Source organism: Lagopus leucura, unplaced genomic scaffold (genome assembly GCF_019238085.1).
Source record: "Lagopus leucura isolate 7727_CA_CO unplaced genomic scaffold, USGS_WTPT01 Super-Scaffold_1, whole genome shotgun sequence".
Classification (NCBI taxonomy): Eukaryota; Metazoa; Chordata; class Aves; order Galliformes; family Phasianidae; genus Lagopus; species Lagopus leucura.
In genome coordinates, this window is record NW_024962250.1 from 6,952,703 (window position 1) to 6,978,065 (window position 25,363).

The 25,363-nt window shown below is 38.0% G+C and overlaps 1 protein-coding gene across 12 annotated transcripts in view; it reads left to right on the forward strand.

Moving 5' to 3' along the window:
- PHF21A (PHD finger protein 21A) overlaps positions 1 to 25,363 on the forward strand; it is a 124,081-nt gene that overhangs the window by 91,111 nt on the left and 7,607 nt on the right. For 7 of the 12 annotated variants that reach the window (XM_042878148.1, XM_042878402.1, XM_042878068.1 and 4 more), the window contains 11 exons: positions 3,387 to 3,587; positions 7,247 to 7,501; positions 9,225 to 9,311; positions 11,027 to 11,323; positions 13,031 to 13,129; positions 14,175 to 14,226; positions 15,042 to 15,121; positions 15,588 to 15,648; positions 17,970 to 18,133; positions 23,466 to 23,621; positions 25,188 to 25,263. In XM_042878148.1, the coding sequence (XP_042734082.1) occupies positions 3,387 to 3,587; positions 7,247 to 7,501; positions 9,225 to 9,311; positions 11,027 to 11,323; positions 13,031 to 13,129; positions 14,175 to 14,226; positions 15,042 to 15,121; positions 15,588 to 15,648; positions 17,970 to 18,133; positions 23,466 to 23,621; positions 25,188 to 25,263 (1,528 nt within the window). Of the gene's footprint in view, positions 1 to 3,386; positions 3,588 to 7,246; positions 7,502 to 9,224; positions 9,312 to 11,026; positions 11,324 to 13,030; positions 13,130 to 14,174; positions 14,227 to 15,041; positions 15,122 to 15,587; positions 15,649 to 17,890; positions 17,914 to 17,969; positions 18,134 to 23,465; positions 23,622 to 25,187; positions 25,264 to 25,363 lie in introns of all 12 variants that reach the window. The other 5 variants (XM_042878549.1, XM_042878719.1, XM_042878810.1 and 2 more) reach the window with 3 other exon arrangements.

Consider the following 25,363-nt stretch of genomic DNA (forward strand, 5'->3'; position numbering starts at 1 on the left):
TAATATTTTAAAATTTGCTGTACTCACAGTACTGCTTTTTCATAGACTGATTGAATGATTTCGTGGAAATAATTTTTGGCTAATAATATTGTGCTTAAAGTTTTATCAAGGACTTTATAATGAAAATATTGCTATAAAAGAAAGATTTTGATAAGAGCACAGAGAAGACATCTTTTCTTGTCTCACTGAGGCACGGTGAGATGCAGAGGCAGATTTTCTGCTTAATCAAACCAAAATAATGTAATGCTGTGTTTGATCTGGCCTGAGATGTGAACGAGAAAGTGCTATCACTAAATGTCACAGTATTGACTACATTTATTACTTTTTAGAAGGGGTCATATAAGGTGTGTAGGGCTCTGTGAACTCAGTGGCATGAAGAGTTCTTGATGAAGTTAGTGATGAAGATGTCAAGACAGCAAGAGCTATTACATTATGCAGTATGCTTTCGGGGCACAGCTCGACAAATAGATTTTGTAGCAGCCTGACCATAACCATTGCAGAGCACAAGCAATTATTTTTTTGGTAGGATACAGCTCAGATGAAAGGATGTGATTATTAACTTATTTCACATTCTGGATGTAAACAGAGGCTTTGAGGAAAACTCAGTTAACTTGAAAGACAAATGCTTTTCACACATTTGTGGCACTGTGGGAAAAGAAACTACCTTAGGAATACGGGTGGGTTTTAGAGCTTTCTGACACTCAGAAAGCTGCTGTGTTATGTTTATGTGTTTACAATTGAGTTATTCTCAGTTTAAAACTCTGAAGTTGTCAATTAAAATGCAGTGTTTAAATATTCTTCAATTAAAAATGGAGGGAAGGAAATGGCAATTCCTTCCAAAATGGCAGTGGTGCTGGGAGGATGCAGCAGTGAGGTGCTGCGAGCAGGCATGGCCTGGGCTTGGTGCTGGTGTAGGGGCAGCCTGAGCTGGTTTGGGTAATTATGCTAAGTAAATTCAGAATACGTTGTTCAGAGCCACTCCTGATAACTGCTAGCAAGCACGTAATCCCCACAGCCTTCCAAATAGTATAACGATTTCTGTAGTGGTACTGTGGTATTTTTACTGACAGTTGGTAGAGGAAGCTTAATAAACTGCGTCAGCAATTGGCATTCTCTGCAAACTTCACTTGTACCGCTCTGAATCTTAAAAGCATTAGATGTTTCTTTCAATTTAATATCTGCATAATGGATGTGGATGGCAGGATACACTGCTGCCAGGCGGCTCGCAGCAGCTCTCTCCTCAGCAGCGCCGTTGTTCTGTCCTATTGGCAAGATGGGACGAGATTGTCCTATTGCCTCTTGTCCTGAGTTGGTGCTGCAATTCTTCAGTCTCCTGTACAGTACGTTTTTGGCATGTATTACATAGACATGTTGCAGTATTTCATCTCCTGCTCTGCTCTCTTCTTGCCTCCTCCCCCTTGGTTTGCTCTTTGGAAATGTTTTTCAGCTCTTCTGCTTGCTGATGCAGCACTTCAGTTTGCGGGTTAACATGGTTGATCTTCTCAGACAGCAATTTTAAATGATTGTTCAGCTATTCCATGTTTGAATGAGCAGATAGACACAGGCCACTTAAAACTATGTAGATCATCTGAATTTGAAAAATACTTTATAAACCCTTAATATTTTCTCTTTGTTCTAGGTGGGAACGGCTACCAGTTTTTAGGTTTTGATATCTATTAGCATTCTTCTAGGTGCAGTGTAAAGTATTTATTTTGCATTCCTGCCTACTATAAGCTCCCTGAGTTTTCAATGAGATTGAGCCAGTGTTTCTGTTGCCTTTGGAGTGTGGTGTGCATCCCTGCCAGGGCCATCACCACAACTCCGGGGAGGTTTTAGAAGGGTGGTCTTCCTCAGGTACACTTGGTAGCTGCTGAATTCAGTCTTTTGCAAAAACATCTGTACTTTGAATTCACAGTTTTCAACCCTACGAAACAGAATTTTTTTTAATTTCTTTTATTTTTGATTGATAATGTGTTCTCTCTTGCTTTTTAAAGTTCTGGTTCTCTAAAAGTCCCTGTTTGGAACCCTGCAATTTTTTGCTGTTTTCTAGGTGCAAGGTTAGTTTGTTAGGCATGGTGCAGCCTTAAGCCATCATAAGCAACATACTTGGAAGTAGGTGTAAAGTATGAGAATGGGAACTACAAGAAGAACTGATACTTCACTACTTCAGAGTTCCATAATCCTGCATAGAAAAAAAAAAAAATTATATATATATATATATATATATATAAGAGGGAAAGATTGTTTCTGTTGGTTGTATGTATGTGGATTATCACTTTTTTCATTCTCTCTCTCTGGTTTGTACTACACCCTAATATAAATGCTTAAAAAAAAAAAAAAAAAAAAAAATCCAAGGATTGGATACTGTCAGAAAGTTTTTGTTTCTTTTCATGCAAGTGGAACTGCTTCAGGCAGCTCCTTCTGCCAGTGCCAAGCTCTGACTGAATTGGTCTGACCATCAGACTTTTTGATCAAATTTCCTCAGGCTGGCCCCTGGCATGTCAATTCACTCTTTAGGGTACTGCTCCACATCCAGCCATGCAGTGTGACAATTCTGGAGTACACATCTGAATCTTTTTAAAGCTACCCTACATTGGTGGTGGTTAGAGAATCAGAAGAGATGCTTGTTTCCTATCATGTGCACACACAAAGAAGTCTTGTGGTATATGCACTCCTTGCTGTTGCTAAAGCACACGAACATAAAATGTGAGCCCTTATTACCCATACAGTGACAGGGTATCTTATCCCATAAGTCACCTGGTATGGTATCAGATCTTTGATCGTCTAAGGATACCTGTAGCTACCAGGAGAAGAAACTTCCCTTTGAAATAATTTCAAATTTTCATGAAAGCCATAATATCACAGGAAGCATTTAAGCTTGGAGAAATAAGTCTATGTCTTTCTTTCCTGCTGTAGGTAGCCTTATCTGATTTTCTTTCAATTGACAATAATATTGGACTGAATGACCACACATCAGTGCCCTTCCTATTCCCCACTTTGCACACAGTATGGCTCTCTCGCCAGTCATTTTCTGTGCCTAGAAGTGCATGTCAGAAGGAGACAGAGACAGAGGCAGAAAGAGACTTTGGAATCTGAATGCCAGCAAGTCTCAAGTGAATGTATGCTAATGAGGTCTTGCAGTGGTTTGTGCCTGGAGTGGGGTGAGTTTCCGCAAGGAGATAAGGTCATCTTGTTGGACAGCATAGCTATTCTGGAATTCAGTCCATTAGTTAACACCAATGTTTAAAATTCTAAAAAGAGAACTCCTACTGCACTTTTGTATAGTCCTTTATTTACCCTAAATGCTTTAGGTATTATTATCTTCTCTAACATATGCAACAAATTAACCATCATCGTATCTGTTTATGTTTCTATTTGTCTTGTAGAAAAGAGTGGTGGAACAGCTTCGAAAGAATTTGATAGTGAAGCAGGAACAGCCAGACAGTAAGTTTCAAATACAGCCATTGGCACAGTCAGAAAACAAACTACAGACGCCACAGCCACAACCACTGCAACAATTACAGCAACACCACCATCAACAGCAGCAGCAGTCTACTGCACCCTCTCCAAACGTGATTGGATCACAGGTAAGAATTGCCAGAGCAGTTCTTTTCCTTGCTGAAGGTAAAGTTCACTGCAGAAAAATCAAAGTTGCAGACAGAAAATTACAAACTTTCACTTTGGCCTCTTAGTGTACCAATATTAATTTATTTTTCTGTGCATGTGCACATATCAATAGTTTGGTTTGGTTTGTCGTTTTTTTTCTTCAATAACCACCTATTAGAGATTAAAAGTCAGATCATAATGTCACAAAAAAGAAAGGTGGTCGCATCATCTTACTTAGAAATAAATAAAAGTTTAGCAAATTTATCTGTCTTTTCCACAGGTGCATATGTGATTACCCATAGCCAGCAGATCTCAAGAAACAGTAAAGACTTTGCTTGTACTGTATGAAGTGTATGATTAAAATCACTTATTTTTAAAAGACTCACAGTCTTTGTGAGCAAAATGTAAGGAAACTGTTCCCTCTTCTTTCTGCCTGGCTCTTTCTAAACAGACATAACTCATATGTAATAATTCTTACCCGAGTCTGCACACATTAATTTAAGAGGATACAATGGTAGTTACAAAGTTTAAATTTTAGAAAGTTGTGTATTTATTGGGAAGGCACATTAATTTCACTACAGTATGGGATTAGAGATATAATCCCAGAACTCACCAGGGAAAGTGGACCTCTTCACTGAGAAGGAAATTGCACGCTAATTCCAAGTCTCTACTGTTCAAATAGTTAGAATCTCAAAAGTCTGCTAATAAAGCAGGTAGAAAGGCAGGGGTACATTTTATAGTAAGAGGGTGTGTGACTTTTTTTTACCTGTTGTTGCCATCTCAGCAGCTCACATGGATAGCTTGGATAGGTAGATGGCAGAAGTCACCATTTGCTTCATGCATATTGCAGGGAGTTGCAACCGTAACTTTGACTGGTAACCATTCTCTCCTTTTCCTGAAAGTAGAAGGGGAAGAAATGGTTGGGATCTTAGCTATCTCATTAAGTGAGCAAGTTGTTTTGAATATTTTCTAAAAATGTCTGTGTGAGGCTTAGGTACTTGAAAAAGAATATTGAAGAAATGAAGCAGACATCTAAGAAAAAGATGGTCTTGAGCACAAACGTCTACACTGAATCTAGGACAGAACTATGAAGTGTGTCGTAAAATGGTGAATCACTCTTTGCTTTTCAATCAGGAAACACAGCTGCAAAAGCAGCCTTACATTTTTGTCCTTGTTCCACACTTTGCGTTCACGCTTTAACTTCCAGGTCATATTCTGGGTTGCAAAAACCCAGGTTTTGTTTAAAGTTAAAGAGCCCTCTAGTGAAACAGTCACAAAACTGCTACACCCTTCTGACTCCTTGATGCGGTTGCACTCAGAAAGTAATTAGGAACTGAAAGGCAGGTCTCCCTTTCATTTGAATAAAAACAAGCCAGCTTGAAGCCTTAAGTGATCTGTTTTTGTTTATGTTGGTATAACTCTGCAGTATCATCACTTGCTTCTGTACGTGGAATCTATGTACAGGTTCTCTGTTCTCTTGCCCCTCAGTAAAACTGCACCTTCTCTTTCAGCAAAGATACAAGGAACATGTAATGTCAAGTGTTTTGTCTCTGTATAAAGGTTATTGCTGCCAACTTTTGTAACAATACATTTTCCAGTAAAGATAATGCTTTCAATTGCTATTTTCAGAGTAATTCAGTTCAGGCATAAAGTTATATATACTGCTTTAATAGTGACACTGTAAGATACTTGATGTAATCCAGTCAGAGGGATAGTTTTTCAAAAAGCAGCAAGCCCGCTGGAAGCTCGTACTATTACAATGTTATTATGTGAAATAAAGCAAACTTGCTGTGAATGGTACTTCAGTATGAATTCATGCATTGAAAACCTTTTAGAATAACCGAAGCAATTAACGCTCTGCAAAGTAATACAGAAATTCAAGCTCTGTGATCTGCTGTCTGAAACTATGCTCTCAGTACTTTCACACTTAGCAGAACCCCTTGAAAGTGTCCCAGTCTTGTATTACATGATGGATTACACTTTTCTTCAAAATGTTTACAGGTGAGTGTAATTCTTGTGAAAATGATAGGGTGTTACATCTTATTGGAAAAGCTTGAATAATATTCAAGCTGCTTCAGGGGAAAGGAGCCTCTTGCTTTGGAGACAGTGCAGTAGAGGTCAATGAGAAGCTCTTATATCTAAAACGGAAAGTTAAGGGAATTGTTCAAGTTGAGACAAGGAAAAAACTATTATGACCAGACTTTATATAAATGCATTAAAATTGTAGCACAAATTATTCTTTGATTTGGCATTATACAGAGATTTTTTCACACTTGAGTGTAATTAACAATTAGGAGATACAGTTTAAGCAGTAAAAAATTGGTGGTGTGAAGGCAAAACACATTTTAGTTTAAGGAAATAGTATCAGAGAAAATACTGAAGAAACCAACTGGAAATATATTACTTTATTAGAATGAAAAGAAAGGTCTTATGCCATCGTAATTCATAAATCTGAATCAGGCATGTTCAGAACATGACAAAGGCTGCCTGACCCCTGGTTCTCCATTTTTCCCTGTTCCAAAGTCCAGCACCATTGTCAGGAAGGAATGGCTCTTATTTCATTCTAAAAGCATTTAATGATGCCAGGAACCGTTTTGAAGATGCAGACTCATTAATACACTGGATTTTTTACACCAAAGAGAGAAGGGATAAATTCTGCCATTCTATCGAGTGTCATTCATCATGATTTTTCTGTGCACATTGTGTTCTGATTTTATATGGAGATCTTCCTGCCTTGTTACTTTTCGAATGAGATTGATATTTTCTGTTTTCCTCAGTATCTTAGAAGATGGTACATTTTAAACCAAAATTCGGAATTATGGTTGTTTAACTTCGGAATGCACTTAATTTGGAGCATAGTGTATCAATGCATTTCAGATAAATGCTGACATTAAGTGATTCAAAACCACTTTCTTTAAAGCACGCTAACAGCAATCTGAAATCGTGTGCATGCACCAAAACTACCCCCACTCCCCCATTCCAGTGAAGTTAAAATTAATTGCCTGCAGCTGGACAGGCGCACAGCCAGCTCACAACTCCAGGATAGCCCTGCTGGTATTCTTAGGAAAGAACATGAAGGACTAAATTTCTGTCTGTATGTCTAAAACTGAAATTTGCACTAACCAGAATCAAAACCCCTTTTTGTTCTTGAAGAAAAAAACAAGGTTATGAGGTTTTTTTTTTTCCCTCTTCCTCTGATTATGATCTCTGTAAGTAAAGTTTCCATTTGGAATTATGTATTTTAATTGATGAGAAGCTAGTTTGCTGGTTTGTTTCATAAACTTCCAGCATATAGGGTTGATGTTGACAGTACACATTTACAAGTAGTATGAAATTAAAAGATCAAAAAACGTATATACCTCTCTCTGCTAACACTTGGTTGTCATATTCTCAAAAACTGTTTTGAATCAATCTCTAATTCTGCAAATGATGAAAATGTTCCCAACAGGAGCCCCAGATGAGATTTCTTTCTAGCTATCCAGTTTTCAGAAGAGTAAAATCATATGCGTGTCTGAACAGTGGGCAGGTAGACTTAGTGCTGCCTTTTCTTCTGCTGTCTGTTGTTTCTGATGAACCAGCCCACATCCTGTCTGATGCCAAATGTCTCTGTCTCTTACAGTGTTTTTTCTGTTTCCTCTAGAAAACAGTAACTACAGCTTCTATGATCACCACTAAGACACTACCTCTCGTCTTGAAAGCAGCAACTGCGACCATGCCTGCCTCCGTTGTGGGTCAGAGACCTACCATTGCCATGGTTACTGCTATCAACAACAACCAGAAAGCAGTCCTCAGCACTGATGCGCAGAATGCACCGGTCAACCTCCAGACAACAAATAAGGTCACTGGGCCAGGAGCTGAGACAGTCCAAATAGTGGCGAAAAACACAGTCACTTTGGTAAGCATTTCGTGTGTTTGCCCTGCAAATATGTGTGGTTTAGTTTGCAACAGGGCTATAGGAAAAAAAAAAAATCACATTCTTGTACCAGAAAGGCGAAGAGTAGGGACTTATGAGACTTTGTAGGTTGACACTGCTAAACTGAAAGACCAAGAGAAAAATATTTACTCTCTACATGAGTTGTTACTACTGTTTGGCTCTATAGAATTAAATCAGTGCTGTCATCACCTCTGTGTAGTAACTGTTAGTGACGGGGAAGCAGCGATTGTTTTGCCCCTACGCAGTGTATGTGCTGTGTCCTGCAAAATTTCAACTCTTTTGTTTGGTAAAGGTGCTGTCAGAATTTCATGGCTTGATCATTTTGGGCTTTTGTTTTACATTTTTTGAGTCAATCACTCTTGTTCACTTTCTGTGATAAAGTCTCTCATGTTGGACACACCACTTAATTCTGCTCACTACCGTGTCTTCACTCACCACTTTTTCATACGCAGATCCTGTTTCTTTAATCATGTATTTTGGAAAGTGCTCTGATTATATCATACAGTCTTTTCCAGAGTAGCTAACTTGCTGAACAATTAATGAGACACCTGGAAATATAAGAAGAAATTAGGAATTACATAGGATCACGACAGGGAAATTCCACTTTTGAGTTAAAGATTAAAACTTCACTAAATACAAATCTTTGTTTATCTTTATTTAAAAATACAATTTAATAAATACAGTTTAATAATGCAGATCAAAGTAATTTTACTTCCCGATAGGGCATCATTGTAATCAGGATAGAACGCATGGAGTTTTTTCTGCTGTTCCCTTTTCCAGAGTCATCTGTTGCCCCTGTCATCTGACTTCCATGCTTCTGCTTAACCTCTTTGCTGAATAACCTACTTAGGCTGTGCAGGTGATAGTGTTATTATACTTACACATGATTTAGGTTTTGCAAGCACATTTCATAAAAATCTCAGAATATTTTCCCAAGCTTTAATTAATCAGCATGATACCTTTTTGAAGTAAACCATAATCTTATGTGTATGGACAGAAGTAGAGAAGAGTGGAAACTAACATGGACATTAATCTCAAAGAATCTCACTGAGTACTCAACTAGGGTAGTTAGTAGCACTAATCAGATTAATTACTTGGCAACTCCAATTGATTTCAGGTAGAAAGAGAAGTACTTAGGCCTCCTTAAAATCAGTGCTTAATTGCTTCAATTGCCTTACTTTCGAATTTTAGGCTGTGCATTTACAGCCCCTCAGAGTGTCATTAATATTTCTAGAAATAGTAGAGTTCTGTCTTCCAAATTTTCTCATTTGTGCGAGATAATCTTTCGTTCTCCTGGATGCCATTGAATATAATAGGATAGTGTAGCTGGACATCAAAGCCTGAAGTTACTTTCTGTCAGTTATAATGCCATTTATGAACTGTTAAAACAAATCATAGTTTCATTATCTTTAGATGAGGTGATTTTAGATCACAGACCACAGTAGTTAGTACAGGAGCACTAAAAGGAGAGACACCTTCTGTTTGTAAACAAAGATACACAGGCACTGGAAAGTAGGGGTACTTCGGTTTTCAGTACATTTGTAATGAAGAAGCTGCTATAATGAAAAATTATGGAGTGAAAAGCCAGGAACATCAAGTCTGAAAATGCATTCAGGGTGTTGATTTTGGTGAACAACATCAGAGCTATTTTTCTCTGATTGAACTATGTCTTAAATTCTTACAGCAGGTTCAGGCTACACCCCAGCCCATCAAAGTGCCGCAGTTCATCCCTCCTCCCAGACTCACTCCTCGTCCAAATTTTCTTCCACAGGTAAGTGTATAGAGAGCAAGCAATTGAAGAGGAACCTTAATTATAGCATAAATAGGAGAAATTTTCTGAGAACATCATGCCTGTCAGTCTTTATTGGTGACATGATGGAGGAGACAATTCATCTTTATGGGAAGGTTCAGACTGGATGTACAATAGAACAGAACAGAATGATTCTGTTGGAAGGAATCTTCAAAGATCATCCAGTCCAGCTGCCTGAGCAGTTCATTATCCAAATGCCTCTTAGAATACTGACAAGCACGAGGTAACAACTGCCTCTCTAGAAAGCCTGTTCTAGTGTTTGACCATCTTCACAGTAACAAAAGCTTTCCTAATATCCAGTCAGGAAATAATTTCTCACTGTGGGATCACTTAGGAGTGGAATAGGCTGCCCAGGGGAGTGGTGGAATCTCCAGCCTTGGGGGTTAGCAAGACCTGTCTGGACAAAGCCTGAGCATCTTGGTCTGCATTGAGTGTTGCCTTGTACTGAGAAGGAGATTGGATTAGAAATATCCTGAGCTTCCTCCTGCCCTGCTTGTCTTGATTATGAGATTAGCATATAGTGATCATTTATGAATGTATTTGCATCAAAAGGAAAGAACCCACTGAACTGGTGTCAGCAAAAATCAGTGCATCACCTAAGGCCTTAAATTGCTGTAATTATTGTTTGCTGCTCATAAGCAAGAAGGAAAAACAAGATGTCTCTAGGTTGTTCCCAAGTATTTCTGTATTGCAGCAGAGAGTTATTTCTGATCACAGCTGAGCAGTAAAATTTGTAGAAAACAGATTTTTTCACAGGTTGGAAAAAACACTGATTCTTTCTTCATTAAAAGAAAAGATCTTGGAGGAACTATTTCATTTCCAACGTATACTTGGCACTGACTACAAGCCTTAATGTGGTGCAAAAGAAAAAAAGGAAAGTATAGGCTGGTGGCTGTTGGAACATCACCTTGTTTTTAATGATGAAATCCATTGTGGAGTATTAAATGTGGATAGGACAACAGAAACTAAACAGTGAAAAAGACTTGATTTTCAGAGTAATTTATTCTGTTTCTGTACACTGTAATCATATACGTAAAAACAATGGGCAAGAAATGAACAAGCATTTGTAGTAAAGTATTGAACAATTTTTGTGACTCATGGAAGAAAAATATTACTAACTGCCTTTACCTGAACCCTTCAGCATTTTCAGTGGGAGATTAATGTATTATTGTGAAAATTCTATTTATTTAGCAAGAGTGGATTGCAAGTGTCTATTTAGACATGTACAGAGTAATATGATAACAGTGATAACAAGGATTTTCTGAAAAACTGTTGAAGACTCAGTATAAAGCCCTGAGACACACTTCTAACATGAAAGTCTCTGCAGTGCCTGTAAATATTACATTAGTTTTTGGCTCACAAAAGCAGTGTGTTGATTTAGACATATATAAGGCACTTGGCAATATACATGTAATATAAATATCTGTGCATCCAAATACCGTTTCAGGGACTGTGACTGCTTATGCAAATGTTTTATGGATGGATCTTACGAAAGTAAATTCGAAAATGTGCCTTTTCTTTTTCATATCATACTTGTGACTCTGTGCTAAGAATTACATTCTGTAAGGAATCAACCTTGCATGGATTATACAGGCTGAATTAAAAGACTTAGTAAATATTTTTTTCTGCAGTATTGGTATATGAATATCTCTCTTCCTTTTTTTTTTCCCCCGTAGGTTCGACCTAAGCCAGTTGCCCAAAATAACATTCCTATTGCCCCAGCACCTCCTCCAATGCTTGCAGCTCCTCAGCTTATTCAGAGGCCTGTGATGCTGACAACAAAGTTCACACCCACCTCTTTACCCAACTCTCAGAACTCCATACATCCAGTTCGTGTAGTTAACGGGCAGACAGCAACCATAGCCAAAACTTTCCCTATGGCACAGCTCACCAGCATCGTGATAGCAGCACCAGGTACCAGGCTTGCTGGACCTCAGACTGTACAGATCAGCAAACCAAACGTTGAAAAACAGGTACAGATAAGAAAGTGTCTGCTGAATAAGCATACTGGATGTATTGCTTTATGGTTTTGGAGAGGATAAGAAATGGGGAAGCTTTCATTGGTTGCTGGAAATATTCATGTTCCAACAATAGTACAAATTATGAAATTACTTCTGACTCTTGGGGTAGAAATAACCTTTTTTCTGTAACATCTTCTTTTCATACTTTAAGAGTTTTATTCTCTCTACTGTTCAGCTTCCGTTGATTACAAGCAAGCTATATTCCAAGGCTGTACTAATTTCTTGGAGACCGCATACGAACCAAAATCCATGTTCATATGAAGCCTTTAAGAAACACTGGAAAAATATTTTCAGTGTTTTTGTTTTTCAGATGATGCCAACCAGAGAAGCAAAAAAAAAAAGATGCAAAACCATAGAAGTATATAATCCAACAATTTCTTCCTTGATCTTGTAGTCTTGTTGTCTTACAATTGGAGAAAAAATAGAGTCACTCATCTTTAGAGGACTGGTAGTTTACCACGACTAAATTGGGTTAAATGAGCAGAAGGGAGACCTCAGAAACAGAGCATTCTAGATAATTAGTTTTAAAGTCCCTCTCCACTGAAGACTTTCTTAAAGTTTTTACTCTAGCATGGTTTGCGGCTGCTGCTTCCTTGACATTCAGTTGAAGTGAAGCAATCTTCTATTTCACTTTTAATTCTTTCATTTATTACACGTTAGTGATATTATACCATTATATAATGTATAATGCATTATCTATAGCATACAATGTGTATTTGTGTAATTATGCATATATTACTATACATTTTACTTACAAATCTTTCGTAGACTAATGTGCCTTGAACTTATCTTCCACGTTTGAAGTCACCTATAGAGACTGAGATAATCCAGTGCATGAAAGACATGCTTATGTTCTGTTCTCCTATGAATTCACTTGAGTAGGTTCTTGTGTACCTCAAGGCAGTTCTACAAGTTATTCAGCAGTGCGTGCACTTTTCATTTGATTTGAAGTAGTACTTTTACAATACTATACTTTTGATGCCTATTCCTTTTGATGTCAGCAATATTCATTTGCTCTTCAAATAATTACTGGAAAATCAAGGAACTGTTGAAAAACATACAGAAAAATGTTGCTGGTTTAATAATACATTAAGTTTTCAGTATATTTTCCCTGCATGGTAGAGAGGAAGAGTTTGTGTCTTGGTAGAGATTACCTCAGTTTGTAGTATCAACAGCTGTGCCATGGGTTGGGGGTTGACATGAAGAGTTTTGTGGTATCACTGAAGAAGAATCTGACTTAAGAAAAAAAATGCAGAAAAATATGAGGTCTTTGGAGTCAGAGAGAGAGTTTTTGAGCCATTCATAATTCTTCAAGAAGATTGAAGAGCCAGAAGTATAAAATGCATGTAACCATGCAGAATGGTTTTACCTGAAGTTTTCCTTCCCAAACAGTACAGCAACTTCTGTAATGGAGTTAACTCTTGTGATGACTTTTACTGCTTGCATGGCTGCTTGGGTTAATGGAATGGTTGTGAGGCTGCTTCATCCTTTGTTAAAGCAAAACAGTATTTAATATTCCTCTCAATCCGATTCTTTGTTAATACACTGCCAACTTTAAACTGTTTTTCTTTGTATCTGTTGAAGTATTTGTTTTGCTTTATTAGTCAAAATAAAATAGTCCTCCTTATCAGAGAATGAGAGAAACTTTTTTTTTTTCAGACTATTAAACCACATGTGGAAGCAGAAGAGAAGCAAACAGAAAGTCGTACAGTTACTCCACCTGCTGCACCGAAGCCAAAACGAGAAGAAAATCCACAGGTATCAGAGCACATCCAGAGTTTTCTGGATGGAAGGAATTCCTTGTCCTCCAGAAAACTTTTTTTCCTCCCTCTTCCCTTAAGATTCCTAAACTTTCATATTCCATATATCCTATTGGGCAACAGTAACTATCAGTCTATGCCTGTAGACCTATTAGGTCTACAGAATGACAAATCTAAACAGATATAATGCATTTGCGTATTTCATTCTGGTCTTTTGTTAAATTAGAAGTTTGTAATTTCCCTGATACTTCCTTCAACCAGGAAGCTTCGATTACAGCATTGATTTCTAATCCTTTGAGCTTTTAGACTGTTGGAAAACGGCCTTTTTTTTCCCTTATAAGAAACTACTGTTCTGATTAGCAGGATGGAAAGAGCCATGTATGTACACATTCTGCCTAGATCTTATTCTAGTTTAGGTCCCATTAGTCTTGGGGAGATGGAAAAGCCAAAATGGCTATTTCTTAGAGCCTTTCTGCCATGTTGAGCTCTGAAACTGATTACAACTAAATGTTTGGTTTTTTTTTTAAATAGATTCAAGCTGACTATTTGTAATGTGAGATTAGCTACTGTCAGTACAAATTCTGATTTTTAGATGTCTGTGCACTTCTTGCATTAAAATTAGAATCCCTTGAGAAAGCCATAGCCCTAATCAAACTGCGTAACAGACTTGCTCCTTATAGTCTGCAGTAATATGGAGATGATTCTGTAGCCAGTAATATTTTACTGGCAAGCAAACTGTGTTGGCATTTACTAAGAACCAATCACATAGTTATCTCAGTGTACTGGAAGCAAAGAAACTGCTTTCTTGTTCCTGGCTCTGCCAACTTGGTGATCATAAGCAATTGACATTTCCCTGTGTATCAGCCTAGGTTCCCAAATTAGCATATATAAATGAAAAGTGAGTTATGGAAGCAAAGCATTATTAGTAACATTTTGGGTGCTTAGTTACCTGTCAACTGATTTTAAGGGGCCTAAATAAAGTACCTTATCCTAACAATCAGAACTGTCATGTTCTCTGTATTTTTCTCTTTCTTCTCTCACAGAAACTTGCCTTCATGGTGTCTCTAGGACTAGTTACTCACGACCATCTGGAAGGTAAAAAGAAAAAATCTTAAGCTGGTTCTTGAGCTCTTTGTTTCATAGTCATTCTGAATGGGAATTACAAGTCCAACATATTTCTGTATTCAGTGTAGTATTTTCTTATACAGAAGTGCTTTTGGGATGTCTGTACTCTAGATCTAACTGGTCTCTTGCACATCTTTTATTCTCCTTATTACATGGAAGCAAAGCAGTTGCTTATGCAGCTGAGATCAGAAGGATCAGTGTTGGGAAAGAAAGTGCATGCTTTGATGGTAGGAAAGAAATTTGTGACAATGTTGTTGCATTCTAAACAGCCTCTGTATCTGCAAAGTTATGCCATGGATAATTTTACAGTAATCCACATCTGGATTTCTCATTTCCTTCATGATTTCATGGGACTGTAATCTGTAAAGGAAATGAATTAATAGATTATAATGTGTTTTCTTAATCCTATACATTGAAGAACAGCCTAACGTTGCAACAGCTTGTGTATTTCTGTACTGTGTTTATTTTTAGGTACTGACAAGGTTATCAGAGGCTTCTAGTTTGAGCTCCCAATTACACTGACTGCCAGTATAAAAAGTCTTAATCCTGAAGTACTCTTATTTAGAGAGAAGATGATGGTCATTTTGTGAATTAGTTGAGCACTATACTTGTACTTTTTGTCAGCTGTTAGTTCCAAACCTGCAGAAATTAGAAGCATGATAAAGTTTCCTCTGTTGAGCATGAATGGTTCTGTAGAAATCTTCACATGCAAACTGCATTCTTAGAAACTCATAATTTCTAGGGTCTGTTGTTTTCTAACCTGAGTGAATGCTTTGTTTTTCAAGAAATCCAAAGTAAGCGACAAGAGAGGAAAAGAAGAACAACAGCAAATCCAGTATACAGTGGAGCTGTTTTTGAGCCTGAGGTATTGATCTCTTGCTGGGGGAAGCTAGTCCTTCCATTCTGAGCTTGTTTTCTGCCACATTGCCACCACACCACCATGACAATCAAGACATCTTACCTCTGACAAGACAGGGTAGCTGTTGTCTGTAATTCAGATGGCCATTGCAATGATACAACCCTTAGATTTTTAATCAGGAGGCACGTTGGGATGTTCTTACAATATTTATGTCCTTTTCTGCCTTCTCCTATGTAAAACTGAAATTAAATGGCAGTGTGTGTTAGTCTTAACCATTAGGTCAGCTTGCATACTGGACTGAAGCAGTCCAGAGGTCAGAAGTAGTGTAAAAAAGCTAACTTCTCTGAAGCTGTGCTCCAGAAAACAGAACAGCTGGTAATCATATGTAGTGCTGCCTTGCTGTTCATCAGCTATTTTATATAGTTGTTGCAAAAATGTTAGCCAGCTAAAATGGTCGTGTTTTCCCCTGCAGCGCAAGAAGAGTGCAGTCACGTACCTGAACAGCACAATGCATCCTGGAACGCGTAAAAGAGGTGAGGTATACTTAGACATGTCTTCCTGCTCTGTGCCTCTTCCTCCATCTTGCATTTGCAGTCCCCTTGTTCATTTGAAGGGCAAAACGAAGAAGGACTTTACAGTACTTCATTTGTCTAGTAAATTTCCATGGTAGACACAGATCTTGACTTCCAGGGATTAGCATAGCAGGTTTTATTAAGCAGCTCAGTGTTTCATTTCAGTTTCACCTTCCCCCACAAAAATAGAGCAAAGTGAAAGGTGAGATGTCTGAACATCATTTAGAGGTATAAAGCTGCTGTCGAGATTCTCTTTTTAATAACTAAATTGTATTGCTGCTGTCAAGAAGAAGGTGGTTGTGGAAGGAGTGTCTGTGCTCTGAGTAGGAGAGGAAACTTAGTGTGAGAAAAGCTTGTTCCCCAGTGGGAGCAGAGATGGTTCCTTGGAAAGAATTTGTCTCGAGAAAGACTATCTTGCTCCTTCTGAGCACTTTACTGCAAGCAGAGTGCCACTTGTCCAGGAATGGAATATGATCTTTTGTATAGGTATGCAGCATTCTTCAGTCCAAATTCTTCTGTAAAAATAGTTGAAATTTTAATACTTATGTTATGTTGAAAGACATGAGTCAGCACAACATAGCACAGAATTCATACAGGTTTTCATACAAGGCATCAACCACACATATAGAACAATTTTTCCTGATTTTATGATTTTCTGCAGTTCTTAAGAACTTGTGCAGTCAACTATAGAATTGACCAGTTCAATTATGATTTCTTTTTTGCTGCAATGTCAAATATTCATTTGATGTATACTTTCTTTGACAAACTTTGTCAGTCCAGAAGGCAATGTGACAGGGCTGACCCTTGTGCTGTTTTGAATAAAGCACATCGGTATGCACCACTATCTTCTAGTCGCATTAAAAAAAGATTTTTTTTTCTAATAGTATGGTATGAATTTTACAGAGATAGAGCGTTGCATTTGTTCTGTGGATAAACAGATGTTCCTACTTCTAGTAATCATTTCTTAATTCTATTTTACAAGTCATCGTGAACAATTAATGCATCAGTGAAAGGGATTGCATGCTTTTGTGCTTGATATTCTCTTAGCCTGTTTATGCATGCTGACTGCTGTTTTACTGTCTTTTTTTTTTTTTCTCACACACTGTTGTGCGCCTGCACCTTCTATTAGCACCAAATTAGTAGCGTGCATTTTTAACTGATAGAAGATTTGGGTGAATACATTTATTCTGTGATTTAGAACAGCAGTATATTAGCCGTAAAGCTTATGCAAGCATGTGCCCTTGAGAGCTTGAGTTGGTGCTGAGCGTGTCAGAAATTTCAGCCATGGACATCACTATCAGAAATCCATTTCCAAGGACATACTTAGTTCTGGAACATATCCAGACCTTAAATGCAAGGTTTAGCATGTTAATGGGTATGGACTGACAATCTGTAAACATAAGATCTGGGGAATTATTCTAAGTCCTTTATGTTTACATAGTCATAAATTACTGTGGAGAAGGGAAGCAGAAATGATGGTTACATATTGTTTTTTACTCTCTTACTTTGCATACATAATTTTATGAAAATAGTTACAGACACATTTTGCACTTCTGCTAATCTGAAGGAGCATATAGGAGTTGTGCATAGTCAAACAAACTAGACTGAGAAAGGTTAAGAAAAAACACAGAGTCTGAGGAGAGTCACATTTTAAGACCAACGATAGATTACAACTGGTAGTGCTGGGGTTATGAGTCACACAACAGGACTTTTCTTGAGGCACCCTAATTTAAAAGATGCACCAGTAAAGTAGAAAGTACTGATCTGTGGGTGAGTGGGTTTAAAAAATGAGCAGAAAAGGATGGGGTTGGAATGGTGAGTGTTGGTCTCTGAGATAGGACTTAACCTTTGTGTAGGTTTATGCTGGCAGTAGAAAGATAGGAATGTGTGGGATAGCAGTAGGAAGGATTTCATAGTAGTTATTGTGGCTTCTATCTAGCTTTGGTGCCAACATATTTTCCCTAAAAACTGATTAGCCTTGTTTCTAGGAGTCCGCAAACTGCTTTTGAGGGAGTAGTTCTTTGACCTTCTTACAGAACTTATTTCTATTTCCTTCTGAAATACATCTTTTAAATATTCTTTCCTGGCAAAATTCTACTTAAATATTTCTTTAAAAATGTTTAAATCTTTGCTTCTGTCCTTCCACTTGTAACTTTTTTATTAACTTCCTCTCTGTGCTACATCATTTCCTTTTTCATGCTAGCCAATGAGGACCACTGGCCAAAGGTATGTAAGATTTTGTTTGTTTGTTTGTTTGTTTGTTCCCTTTTGTTAATATGTAGGTCGTCCACCTAAGTACAACACGGTGCTGGGGTTTGGGGCTTTGACGCCCACGTCCCCTCTGTCCAGTTATCCCGACTCCCCTGAAAATGAAAAGACAGAGACCACATTTACTTTTCCCGCGGCTGTTCAGCCTGTGTCCCTGCCTAGCCCCAGCTCCACAGACGTAAGTAATTCTTGGGGAGGGAGGTTACTTTTGGGAAGATATGCAGAAACAATCACAAGGCAAATCATTGCAGATTTTGTTTCTTTAGTCACACTCATCCTTTGTCCTGGTTCAGTGCAGTGAAACCATCTAGTCTCCTTTTAACACCCTTCCTTTTTCCTCCTGCACCTACGTTCTTATCCTGTAGAGATTTTATTTATAACGTGCGGTGGATTGAAACACTGGGAGGCACTAGGCATGCTAGATGAGCTCATTTCCTTTGTGCCGTGTTTGAGATCTTGTCTGACTGAATTGAATCTGTCATCCGTGATAAAGGGGAAAGGAGAGAATGGAAAATATTACTTACAGACCACAATAACAGAAAGTTGTGATGTTTCAGTAATGAGAGAAGGAAAACAACTCGGATCACCCAAGACAGCCAGGAGCAGTTGTTCACTGCACTGGTTATGGCAGTTCAGCTACATTGGTAGAATACATTGCTATGTACAATTGCTATGTTTATGCTTCACAAAATCTGTCTCAAATGAAATCTGCTCATTTTTTCATAATTTATAAAGAAGGAAATATCTTTTTTTTTTTTAAGTTAGAAACAAAGATTTGCCCCTCAAAGCTCAGCCTTTTTTAAAGTTGCTGAGGATGACCCAGTTATTTCATTGTTTCTGTTTCTTGCCAAAAGCATTAAGAAAAAAATTAAAGGCTGTGCGTAAGTTTCTGAAAAGAAATAGCAGGGAAAGTTGATGAGAGTTACTGTGTAGGTCTGACACAATGTAATGAATGGACAGTATGGTTTGTCTAAAAGTGTACAATGACCGAGTGAAGTAATTCATTGTACAAAACTTGTCAGGAGTTGTAGTGTACTTCCAGTAAAGTGCTTGCCTTTTAGTAACTACTAAGTACTGGGGACAGTTTGAAAATAAAAAGATACTGGCTTATTTATTCACACGAATAAGAGATCTAGGTTTGTTTGTTTGTATGCTTCTTTTTTATGTAATACTGTGTGTAATTGAGAGCCAGCAACTTGAAATGGACTTTATAGAAGCGTTGAGTTGGGTGGTTTTATTTTCACCTGTGCAGTTTCACCACTTGAAGAGCATAGACCAAGGGACAAACTATTGGCCATGGAGAAGAGGCAACAGAAGCCATCTTGTTGCTTCTGAACGGTATTTGTTCTGCAGAGGCAACAGAAATAGAAATAGTGGAAGTGTGTTTGAGTCATAGAAATAAATAGATGCAGTTCTGATACACAGGGAATATGTATGTGAAATTAGAAGGTGCGCTTTTGTGTAGTTACTTCTGAGAGCAAAATAGCACTCAGCTATAAAAACCCTTTGCTGACAGTCAGATGAAAGAGACTGTGGAACAGCCCCACAGAGGGAGGGTGTGCCAGCTCCATCTCTGGGGACTTCTAAAAGTAACCAGTAAAATTGACAAGTAAACATGCTGGAGAGAGCTTTTTTTTTTTCTTTTCTTATTGGCCCCATGAGAAGGATTGGATAATGTGTTAGATCTTTTCCATCTCTGACTTTTGTATGGTCATTTCCTACTGTATAAGAGCTCTCAAAACAGTATAATGCGGTGGTGTCCTGTTTTCTTGCTCTGCCTGGTGACAGCAGGCTAAATCAAGAATGGAGAATTCTTGTAGCATTCTAATCTCGTTCTGAATGCCCTGAATTTTCTCAGTTTGGATAGTGTTCAGACCTAGCTGATGGATTGTTTCAGTATTCATTAATTACAAATCTGTGTTTGTCGAAATATAGAAAGATGTATTTATTCCAGGTAGAATAAAAAATGCTTCCTGTTGTTACTCCTTCAGCTTTTGGTGACCATATAGAGTGAAAACATGATACGTACATGCCCAAGTAAAAAGTTATTTTAAAAGTCTCAGTTAAAACCTTTCAGCTGTTTCCCAGGCAATTAAAGAAGAAAACTGCGATTTTTCCCATCTTTAAAACATTTTTACACTCATTTATTTGGAAAGTCTAATTCCTATAGGCTGTAGAATGGAAATTTGATGTTTGGTACCTGAAAAAACTTTGTTTTTAGCCAACCTGGGAAAATTGACCAAGCATTCATCACCACAGCCCAGAATGGCTTTTTGCCTTTCTTCTGAATTGTCATCCTCTCAGTGACAGAGGTGAATTCTGAAGGGAGGAACTTGAGATGGGAGTGGAGATAAGGGTGGAGGGGTAGAAACTGAGAACAGAGCCTGGGAAAAGGAGGGAAATAATAACAGGCAGGGCTGAACAAAGCTTTTTTTTTTTTTTTCTTTTTCTTTTTCTTTTTCTGACTTGAAGTTGGCTGTGAACCACTTGGTTATGGGTGATTCTCCCTCACACAATAGCATATTCACCTGGAAGACAGCAATTGCCTTTGATAGTCTGTTACTCAGCAGAATGAATAATGCAAAACTGTTTTCTGTCTAGAAATCTCTATTCTAGCAATGGTTCAAGCCTGTGGTCACAAAATGCCTTTTTATTAGTAAATTAATAAATGTTACAGTTGAGCAGAGTGTTGGAGAACATTCAGACCATGAAGTCAAGCTCATAAATGTTCGAGAATGCCTAGATTATTATTGCTTGTGATAATTGAGTCACTTATAGCACGCATACCTATTATGATAATCTTTATTAATGTGGTCTTGCACAATTCAGAAAATTTAGATTTACCATGTTATTCTAGTGAAATGTATATATACATGTCCACATTCAAACACATAAGCTATACACACATACTGTGGATTTGATATCGTATTGTTCTGTTGTACTGCCAAAAGCCAGGCCTTATTGCTGTAGATACCGTATAAAAATAAAGGAAAATGTTAGCTGTTCAGAAAGCTTTTATTTACTTTCCCATTATCTTGGAAGAGGAAATAGAGCGAATAGTGACCTTAAATTACCTTTTATATTCACACTGTTTTGAAATTACTCTTCAGCATCTTCTGCCTATAACATATGTTAGAGCTTCGTCAGCGAGCTCTGCTCTAACATAAGTTGGCTGCAAACAGCCTTCAGGGAGCAGGGCCAGAAGCTGAGATTAGTGGGGTGCATGTCACAACATCAAATCCAGCTCCCTTCATGCATACATTATTAACTGTCTTTAAAACCTGGGATCTTTCTTTGGAATCGAGCATTGGCTGGATTTTTTATTTTTAATGTCCAGTTACTAATTTTGAGGGAATACCAGGAAATTTGCATTACTGTTTTGATGAACCAAAATAGGATGATGGATTTTGTGCGTGTGTGCTGCCATTCTGATGCATTCAGAAACACTGCACACTGACCAGTATATCACTACTGGTTTTATGATGTTCTGTTGAATTTAAAAGGCTTTGGACCTAAATTTCTTCATGTCTCCTCTTCAAGAAGCAACAAAACGCACCTCTTGTATAGGTCTCTTTCTGCAAGATATTAGATGTATCAGTTTGGGTTTTTTAATAGCACTAGTTAGGCACCTCAGCCAGGTACCAAATGCCATTTGTAATTAATGGCAGCCAAAGGCATCTTAACAACACATATAATTCTCTAGAATGAGAATTTTCTTCTGGACTGTGAGAATTTCCTTAGGTTGCAGAGGATTTTGGTTTAGCTTCTCTGGCACCTGCTGCCTGCCTTCCTTTCCTCACTTGTGTTTGCAGAATGCATAATGGAGGAAAAGAAGCTCTTCCCAGCCTGGTTACGCAGATCACTTCAGAGGAGGGATGAAATGTCACTCATTTCATTCTTCTGTTAACACCAAAGAGCTCTGTGGTGTTAAAGTATGAAATAATACCATAACCCAGCTGCCAGAACCAAAAAATGGCACTGATAATTCACCGAAGGTTGGTCTTTTACAAAACACAGCATCAGTGCTAACCTTGGGAATTAAGAGAAGCATAGTGTTCCCTTCAAAGAAAGGCCTCATCAGCAACAGAGTCAGGAAGTAGGAGCCTTAGCAGACTGCCTGTGTCTCATTCTTCTAGTATGTTTAATATTTTATCCGTAGTAGAGGTTAGCATCATTTTTCTTGTCTGGCAACTTAATGTTGTAAGTGCATGGCCAAGTCCGGTATCATTCCAAGATAATGGAACTTACACGCATGAAAAGACTGTACGGCTCAAAATGAAGCACTGCAAGCACTGATAATGCCTGTATACTGAGGGAGAGTATGTGTGCAGTTAGACTGAGCACACACATTCTGAGATTATAGTCTTTGAGGATGTTGTCTGTGTGAAGCTTTTGACTAAAGTCAGTGAGAAGTGCATATTTCAGACTCCAGACAGGGCCTAGAATATGTCAAGCTGTCAGAACAAGCCACAGGTGAGAAAGAAGAGGGTTCCGATGCCCCTTTCCTATTCTATGGGCGCTAACCCATTTTTCTTCCATGCCTCTGTGTACTTTTATCCAAAGAACAAAGTGAAAACAAACATGAACACAAATACCAACCCGAGCATAAGATGGGAGTAACAGGAGGAGAGAGAAAGAGAGAAGAAAAAGTGACAAAAATTAGACCTTTCTTTCTGGGGAGTTGATGCATGCAGAAAAGAAATATCTCTGATAGTGATACAGTAGTAAGTCGGACTAGATTTTGCCAAGAGATATTAGTAATGTTTTCAACTCTTTCCAAAAAAGAAAACTCCTAGAAAATCTCTCTTGGGTATTCCTTCATCTTGGCTCTCACAGCCTATGCTAGCGATGAAACATAAGCCACTGCCTATAGAAAATGAGAGAATTTTGAGTCATAGCTTTTTTGGTGCAACTCGAGGTAGCCTCTGTGAAGTAAAAAGAATTGTCTCCAGAGTGTAATTCATTTTGTTCTTTTTCATTTACAAGCAGAGCACCTTTTCCTTCTACTTTCATTTTTAAAGGTGACCTGAATATTTGACAGTGTTCTTTTAAGTCACTCCACTGGGGTTTCTTACATATAATTACTGGCAAGAGACCGCCTCATCAGCATTCCCAAACTGGAGTTGTGCTTACATTCAGAAATGAGAAGGGTTAAGAAAGTGGGTAGCTCATCATTTTAAGCAAAAACAAGCAGGGTAAGGGGGAGGGGAATCTAAAATAAGATAGGCCATGGGTTACTATGTGTTAAGAGAATGTATGGTGATGAGTGTTTGCTATAATATCTTACCTTAGGAAGGCACTGTTTGGGATGACTGATGTGTTTCTGATGTCCTGCCTGATTTTCCTGTTTCACCTCCTATAAAGGGCTTGATCGTTTGGAATCCCCTTAGAAATAGTTGTGTTGTAAACTTTGCATTTAACAAGGATGTAGATGTCAAAGGTCAAAATTCACTTTTTTACCTTCTTCCTCTCTTTTTCTGACCCTCACCCCTTCCCCTTGATTTTTATAGGGCGATATCCATGAGGATTTTTGCAGTGTTTGCAGAAAAAGTGGGCAGTTGCTGATGTGTGACACATGTTCACGTGTTTATCACCTGGACTGTCTGGATCCGCCTCTGAAAACCATTCCCAAGGGCATGTGGATCTGTCCCAAATGTCAAGACCAGGTACTGTTTAACAGACAGAGAGTTATACACAATGCACTGCAAGGATTTTTCCAAGTTAAAGGAAACAACCGCATCGCTTGGCTTACTTACATCAAGACAGACTGACACTGAACCAATCTATCTGATCTGCAGTAAGGGTTGTGTAAATTTGATCTAATTACCTATGTCTTCCTTCTGGACTTGGGATCCTTATTTGTTACCTGTGTGTTTTCAGTCTTTTGTTGGGCCAAAGCACACAGACTTTTGGGAAAGGTTCTCTATTGCCCATAGAAATGCTCCTGTTCATCTGAACTTGTTTCTTTAAAAGTCACTGGTATGTTCTTTTGGATAAATATATCAAGTGTTTGTACGAGCTTGCCTCAATAGATTGAGAAAATACAAACCTCTCTTTTCTTATATAAATCAGGCATCAGAGACTTTGTCTTCAGTGATCTCTCTAGCAATATTGTCAAGCATCAGCATAATGAGAATGGGCAAATACTTTGGTCCTTCTTTATTCAAAGTACATAACTGAAGTGAACAGATGATATTTTAATATTTTGTTTATACTTGAAATGACAAGACAAAGAAGTAAACCAGGGTATTCGTAACCTTATGTGGCACTTCAGAAGTTGCAAAGGATTGCTGTTAATCAGCAGCCTGAAGCTGTTAGTGTTCTGTCTGGTTTAGCATATTGCTTAGTCACACACATGGCCAGATGGTAAGGTAAGAATACAACCTGGTATATTATGTGCTGCTCAGAGGAACAGGAATGCAAAATTCAAGTGGCTTGGTCAGTCATTGCAAATGAGGAGGAAGTATTACCACTTTTTCATTCCTGCTCTTGTGAACTATGGCATATCCTTCCTCTTTGTATTTCTGTAATACATTCCCACAGAATTCTGGGAAATATCTGAGTTATTTTACTGAAAAGTGACCAAGTCCTCTATCTCCTGAAACATCCCTCTGCTTCACTTATTAAAAAGACACAATACATTTTTCTTCTCAAATTAAAGCTCCTTAGGAAGGAATATGTGAGGAAGGCACTTAAATACATAAATGGTTCTTATCCTTATATAAAGAGGGCTTGATGATTCTATTAAGACAGTTCTGATACGAAGGGCATATAGGACAGTTTGATGTGTTATTAGCCCAGAAGAGTGTTGTTTAAATGTGTGGTATGGAAGCTGCTCTGTGACATGAAAAGTTTTCTCTCAGAACAACTGAGATCAGCAATTTGTCCAAACCATGCAATAATGTTTATGTCTCCTGGCAAGTTTCAGTTCAGATGCATTATCTTTTCATTCCTCTTTTAAGTTGTTCTTTTTCTTAGTTTATTTGTGGCTATGGGAGGGAATTTGAGAATATGCTGACATTTGTAAGAAACAGGCCTCCTTTGTGGGAGCTACAATAAGTTGTGAATAATTCCCTCTGTTAAATCTCAGCGCAGGTCTGCAAAGCTTCATGTTAACAGAGCTCAGATTAATGATAGCCACAGAGAAAATCCATTGTTTTTTCCCTTTCTTCTTTTTCTTTTCTTAGGGATAGATTGTTTACCAGCTAAATCTCTACACACTTTTCTTTCAGATGTTAAAGAAAGAAGAAGCAATCCCATGGCCAGGAACTTTAGCAATTGTTCATTCATATATTGCGTATAAAGCAGGTAGGAAAATGGGGAGCAATGGGTTTCAGTTTTAAAACTGGAAAATGTTATTGAGGGAATGGGACAGCATGATACTTCCTTTTCAAAAGGAAATTAAAGA